The following is a 7,201-nucleotide window of genomic DNA, read 5'->3' as shown; positions in this document are numbered from 1 at the left end:
GGTGGAGTATCTGGAGCTACCTCCTCCCCTGACTTCTCCCTTTACTCCATTCCTCCTTTTTCATCTGTCACAACCTACTTGTTGACTAGACATCGAAAATTCCTGAAATGACAGATTTATGTCCATTTCCATGACAACATTTATAGCACGAATGTTCTAGATGCACTTTGCTGTGCTAGAGGAAACACTTTTCTATAATTTGTTGGGTTGCCTGATGCCATAATGGAAAAAGATACAAGTAATTTTATTTTTGTATATTTACCCTGCACTTTTTACTTCAACTACCAAGTTGTATATACTCTTAGTGTATTTAACTATATTGCACTAAAGATAGATAATATTATGACCAAGTTAACACATAGCATTAATATGGGATGTCAAACCAAACAGAATGTTGAAAGAGTTGTTAATATTTTTTGATGGAAGCAAGCAAATAGCACTATGATTTGATATTCTAACTTCTGGACTACAATAGAAATATTTTTCAGTTGAGGTGGTTGGTGTTTATTTACCATAAATGTATTGATACATAACTTGATAAACCACATTTAGAAATCTCACTCAAATAGATCCTAAATCAGTTAACCACTTTAATAGAAGTCTGTATAAATTAAAATTTTGGTTCTGCTCTTTGAGAGCAGGCAATCATTTAATTCAATTCACAGGGTTTAGTGCTCTTCAGTAAAATCAGATTTATGTCAAGGCTAATTCTTGACCAAATGAATCCAAGTGTTCACCCACCTCTTTGATTTGTCAAGTGCCATTTGTATTGGAGGAGAAACTTGATGTACATGAAAGTGATCCCTGAAAAATAATTTTGGTCAATCCAACACTTACTTGTTAATTATATCAAGAATGCAAAAAGAACAATAAGCCAGCACCAAATTTCTTGTTTAACCACTGTTTCAAAATAATGATGGTTCCAAATTTACTTGATTTGACATCTGAAAGTTAAGGCAAAGTCTGAGTCTTAATGGTTTGGTCAGCACAGCTGTCAGCCCCTCTGTGATGTGACTTTCCATGGTAGCAAAGGAAGGAAGCCTCTTGTCTCCTAAGTTGCATCATGGCTTCATTCCACTTGACCCACAATTTATGTATCAGTACATTCTTTAAAAACCATGTTTCTATGATTTGGGACAATATGACAGGATTTGGAGGCGGTTGCTAATGAAAAAATTATTTCGTAAAATGCAAGCTTTGAATGTTTGTGTAGTAGGTTTGCCATGCAATATCCATAGCTGAAAGAATATTAATTCCTTCAGCAAAATGGAGTGTCTGTGTACCAACTGCCAGCCGTATGTTCCCTGCCCCAGAAAAGGCAGGGCCTAATGAAAGAGAAAATGTGAATAGAAGTAACGCCATTACAGCAAGATAATATTTCTAAAATAAGCTGTACAAAGTGATAGAAATCCAGTGAATGTGCCTCATGGATCCAGAACTCTTCCCGGAGGATAGGACATTGGTAGCAGAATAATCAGTTTCCAGTGAAGAAACCACACGTGTGTGTGTGTGCTGTGCGCTCTGGGTGTGGGCACGAGAGTGTGTTGGACGACTCCATCTTTGGGGAGCCCAGAAAGCTCATCACCCAAGATCTGGTGCAGAAGGGGTACCTCAACTACCGCCAGGTGCCCAATAGTGATCCTCCGGGCTATGAGTTCCTGTGGGGCCTGAGAGCTTATGCTGAGACCAATAAGATGAAGGTGTTGGAAGTTCTGGCCAAGATCCAGGATACGGTCCCGAGTTCCTTCCCAGACCTCTATGACGAGGCTCTGAGAGAACAGGTGGAGAGAGCAGGGCTGAGAGGCATTCCCATTTCTCCAGCTATGGCTGAGGCCAGTGCATCTTCCAGGGCCAAGTCCTACAGCTCCTCCCACATCTAGGGAGGGGTCAGCACACTTTGTTCCCTTTGTGTTGGAAGAGAACAGTCCAGCTCTTAAATAGCGCGGGGTAGTAGGGGTGGGGGGAACAAAACCCATATGTTCTTCACAGTTTTAAGTAGTATGGGAGTTTAGGTACAGTTTTAACAAAATATGCATGTTTTCCTTTTATCCATATGAATAATATCTCTCAAAAATAGATGATTTAGTTAGGGAGGTAGAGGTGTTTTGTATTTTTAAATGTTTAAATAAACCTTCATAAGGTTTATTTTGCTTCAGAACCTAGGTTTATTAATGTCATGGATGTCATGTTTATTGCTGTTAGGTTTAAGACTAGGAGTTCATTATTTGTAAACAAGTTGAAAAGACTTCAATATTTTCTTTATGGTCCAGAACAAGGTAACATAACATTGGAATAGAATTTTACTTGGAAATGTGTAAGAATCCTAGAGATAAGTATTTGGGATCACAGAGCTTTCAGAGTAAACGCTGGTTTATTCTTTGTCTTCTTATCTGTCCTCTTTCCTTATAAAAGTTAATAACATGGACCTAGATTTGCTTAGTTTATTCAAACTGTATGACACTTAAATCATAATAAAAGATAATCTTTGCTCATTATTTCCTTTTCTCCCAAATTAATTGACCATCTTCTGTTTAGAAGGCTGTCTTATAGTACTGGGTGGGTAAGAAAATGAAGCCCAAGCCACTGCCCATGGAATTTTGAGGCTAGCAGCAGGTCCCATATAAGGAAGGTGGTGAGCTAACTCTAAGGAATAAACAAATCATAAATTTAAATGGGGGAGGTGTGGAAGAGGAGGTTCCAGATGAGAGCAAGCAAGTCGAAGTTACCTGATTAAGGCGGCATTGGGTCTTGGGAAACGTCTAGTTCCTCGGTGGGAGGTCATTTTCAGTCCAGATGCATGATGGGCTAGATGAAGCTGTGGGAGTGATGCCAGACACTCATATGATGGTTCTCAGAGGTGAGTCTGTAAACCTGGAATATATCTAAACCACATGTTCACCATTATCTGGGGATATCCGAAAACCATAGGGAATGGAAGGGGCCCTGTGCACTTGAGGCAGGGCAAGTGAACACTCAAAATACACATTTTCATCAAAAGCTGTCCAGAGAGTTTCTGAGAAATAAGGGTGATACCCACTGAAGCGAAATGCCAAGACATCACTGGACTGTCTCTCTTTTTCTGGGATGGGAGCACCAGAACTTGCTCTGTTAAATGGGCAGTTTAATTAGGTTGTTTAGTGTAATTTGGCAAACTTTAAGGGAGGGCTCAATTTTTACTGTCAGTGGGATTAAATTAGGGGTGGTTTGGACAAAAACAAGCACCTGAGAGGGAAGTTGCTGGTCCTTGAGACAAATGAACTTGTCCTTACATCCATGTGGAGAAGACAACCCCAAACTCATATTAAAACAGGTGCTCAAATAGGGAAATACTGCTTAGTTTTACTTGCTTGGGAGCATTAGTGCTGATGTGGGTTTGATTATTGTTTGGAGTTGCATATTCTCTAGCCTGGAAATAAAATTATGTGATGGAAGTCTGTTATCATTCGGGGTCAAAATCACCTTTGTAATAACTGCCATTCATTCAAAGTACCAAAGCTTGTCTCATACTGTGCCAGGTGATTTACATACATCACACATGTCTGTGGTCCTACACTATAGACTCGTCCAAACACAATTTGCAGATAAAGAAGCTGGAATAAATAAGCTCAAATTCAAAGCTCATAAATGATAGGAGCTGGACTGAACCCCAGCACTGAATTCCTCCAGAGCCCATACTGTGCCACTCCTCCAGGATGAGGCCAATCTTGGGTCACTTCCTCTTTCTGAACATTAGTCCAAAAGGTATTTCACATGTTAAATAGCAGAATTTCATACCCAAAACACGGGTTTGGAATGAAAGGCCCCAGAAGTAAGTAACAAAAAATGAAAATAAAAGTGAAGGATGTATAAGGAAGGAGACAGCATTCAGTGAGAATTTATCTACAAAGGAAATGTCAGTAAACCACGATAGATCAGGGATGCAGAAAATCATTTAATTCAGCCCCTTTCTTTCAGAGAGTAAATCTGTTAGAGTGAAGGTTCTACAAGAGGCTGTGTCTGGCCAGTGAAGAGAAGGAAGAGATCAGCGTGTTTTCTCTGATAGCACACCACCTATGCTGGGGCCCCTCCCGGGCTGCAGCTTCCCCATCACTCCTGGGACTCTACCCATTCTCTGTGAGATGTGTTGCAGGCAGACTAAGACTTTTCAAAGACGTGGCATTTCCCAAGAAGTCTTTCATAGAAGACACAGGAGTCAAGGTAAAGACAGATGAATGAGGAACTGAAGTCACAGAGAGACTGGCCTGTGTCTGCTCTCAGAAGGCCAAGACAGGGCTGCCAGGCTGCGCATTCCCTCACTTCTTTTCAGGGCTTGCAAGGACATGGTCTTTGGTCTACATGGGTCACCTTAGGTTGAAAGAAAGAGGAAATCCAGAGTCCCCCAGGAGTCAAGGTGAGGCACCTGAGTGAGGGCATACCCATACACTGAACACAGAGGGCCCCAAGAAGCCTGAATCCTGATGTCGTCCCTGAAGACACAGGTAGGAGTAGGCTCATGTGGCATTCCCAGATTTTCCCTCTCTGGCACCACAGGGAGTGAGGACCTTAGTCTGAGAGAGCTCCCTTATGTAAAAAGAGAAAGGAGCCCCACACCCTGCCAGGAGTCAAGCTTTGGACTTACAAAACCCTCTGACCTCAGAACTCTGAGGAAACTGCACAGAACCCTGCCCTTCCTGGCATCCCTGGGATACCTGCTCATTGTTGACATGACATGCCCATTTCCTTCTATGAAGTCACAAGTGGGGTTGGGACATGGTCCAAGGGGTATAGCCTAGGGCCAGCAGTGAGATTATTTCCAGGTGTTCCAGAAACCAACTGAATACCCTGAAGACGAAGGGAACCACACACCCCATAACCATCTGATTCATCTCATCCTCTGTGCCTCAGAAGACCAAGGACAGGTATGGACGGATGAGGAGAATCCTACTTTTTCCTAGGGGTCTCATGGAGATGCTTGCCCTACTATAAGAAAGTATAGTAGTAGACGGGGTGGACCCAAGGGAGGGTAGACTTTTAGGCCACAACAGAGGCGAAAGCAAGGACTGAGGGATCATCTACCAATAAAAAGAAGTGATAATGAATCCAGCCCTGTTCCTTGTAGCCCTTGAAGAACCAGGGCAGAGCTATCAAGCTGAAGCTCCACCAACATTTATTTATATCAGGTGTGTAGGAAATGAAACCCTTAGTATGAAGGTGCAGATACTATTCCAAGAAAGGGGTGGGGACACCAGGCCCTATGGGGAACCAAAGGAAGCACTCTTAATTCATGTTGAGGACTCCAGAGGCCAGGACAGAAAACTTCCCCCTGAGCACTCAGTACTGGGTGATAACTACTGACTGGGGTGATAAGCTGAGGACCTCTTCATTTCTCAGAAATCCCAGGGAGCTTTGTGATGCCAACTAGAGAACAGCAGAGGGAATGGGTCCTATGACTGGCCACTAGTTGGGTGGTGGTCTTGAATGTGAAATAACAGATGCCTCTGTGTAGGAGGCTACCAGCCCTTTCTGTCACCCCAGCGTGCCTGAGGCAGGGGTAGCAGGATGAAGCCTAAAGATCACTTTAATTTCCTTCAATATGTTTCCCAAAGGACAGCTGATTAGGAGAATAGGAACCCTGGGGGTTTTCAGAACAGTGCCCTCAAGAAAACCACAAATGTAGCCTTCCTGATAATCAAGGTGGTATTTCCCTGCTGCAGCTTCACACACAACCTTTGTCTTCCTGTGTGCCCTTATCACCTACCCTCCTACTCACACTTCTAATCATTGTCCCCCAGTGCAGTCATCATGCCTCGGGGTCAGAATCATAAGCTCTGCATCCGTGAGAAATGCCACCAGGCCCGATATGAGCCCCAGAGTCAAAAGGGAGTTCAGCCTGCTGCAGTAATGGAAGAGCTTCTCTCTACCTCTTCTCTTTTAGAAGATAATTTACAGAGCTCATCAGCTACTGTGTCAAATAGCACTTCCCAGGGGTCTTCAGAAGCCCCATCTACTACCAGCACTTTTTCAACTACTTCTGACAGAAAATCTGATGAAGAAGATACCAGTCAAGATGAGGAAGATTCGGGTTCCTCCGATGTCTCATCTTCTACCAAGAACACCTACAGTGATACTCTGAACAGCATGACAAGTTTGTTGGAACAGTTCTTCTGCATAAATATAAAATGAAGCAGCCCATCATGAAGGAAAACATGGTGAAGATTATCCACCCAAGATACCATAACCGATTTGCCGAGATTCTCAAGAGAGCCTCTGAACACGAGGCTGTCTTTGCAGTTGACTTGAAGGAAGTCGATTCAACCACCCACTCCTATGACCTTGTCAGCAAACTGAACCTGCCCAACAATGGGAGAGTGTGGGATGGTAGGGGCTTACCTAAGACCGGTCTCTTGATGACAGTTCTGGGTGTGGTCTTCGTGAAGGGCAACTGTGCCGCTGAGGAAGATATCTGGAAATTCTTGAATATGATGCGAGTATATGCTGGGAGAAAACACTTCATCTACGGAGAGCCCAGGAAGCTCATCACCAAAGACTTTGTGACGATGAAGTACCTGGAGTACCGCCAGGTTGCCAACAGCGATCCTCCACGTTATGAGTTCCTGTGGGGCCCACGAGCCCATGCTGAAACCAGCAAAATGAAAGTCTTGGAATTTTTGGCAAAAGTCAATGATACAGTCCCCAGTGCCTTCTCATCACAATATGAAGAAGCTTTGCAAGATGAGGAGGAGAGAGCTCGAGCCACAGTTCCAGCCAGGCCTGGCACCACCAGGCATGTTCCACGGCCACGTCCAGCAGCTTCTCCCACCCCTATTGAAGACCAAGACTTAAAAAATCATCCAGATAAGAAAATTTGACATCAAAATAGGGACTTTTGCCGAAATGGGAAGCAATCCCACAATAATACTGCTGGGACAATGGAATGAAAAAATAAAATGAAAAAAATTTCAAAACATGATCAACCTTGATTGTTCTCCATCTTTTCTGTCTTCTGTTTTGTAAAATTAAATAATTTATACCTCGATATGCTTCTTGAAAGATGCAGAAGGTATTAAATCTTAACAAGTTAGACCTCTTACTGTCTTCACTTATTTTTTGAGCATCTGCTCTTTGAAAGGCTCTATGCTAGTTCTGGTGAGGCTAAGATCAAGACCTCCCCTATGCCCATCAACTTTAGAAACAAGGAGCTGCAATCACATAAGCAAGATCT

The 7,201-nt window shown here is 43.1% G+C and overlaps 1 protein-coding gene across 1 annotated transcript; it reads left to right on the top strand.

The window, feature by feature from the left end:
• Positions 1-5,171: 5,171 nt before the first annotated feature.
• Positions 5,172-6,800, top strand: LOC113888855 (melanoma-associated antigen B5-like; the record flags this gene model as incomplete). Its single annotated transcript, XM_027535835.1, is given in 2 exon segments — positions 5,172-6,136; positions 6,139-6,800. Coding segments are annotated over 2 exon segments (1,017 nt in total), but the record flags the coding sequence as incomplete, so codon positions are not given.
• Positions 6,801-7,201: the final 401 nt, after the last annotated feature.

The sequence above is a fragment of the Bos indicus x Bos taurus genome, unplaced genomic scaffold (assembly GCF_003369695.1).
Source record: "Bos indicus x Bos taurus breed Angus x Brahman F1 hybrid unplaced genomic scaffold, Bos_hybrid_MaternalHap_v2.0 tig00002574_arrow_arrow_obj, whole genome shotgun sequence".
Classification (NCBI taxonomy): Eukaryota; Metazoa; Chordata; class Mammalia; order Artiodactyla; family Bovidae; genus Bos; species Bos indicus x Bos taurus.
This window is presented reverse-complemented; position numbering and strand designations above follow the sequence as displayed.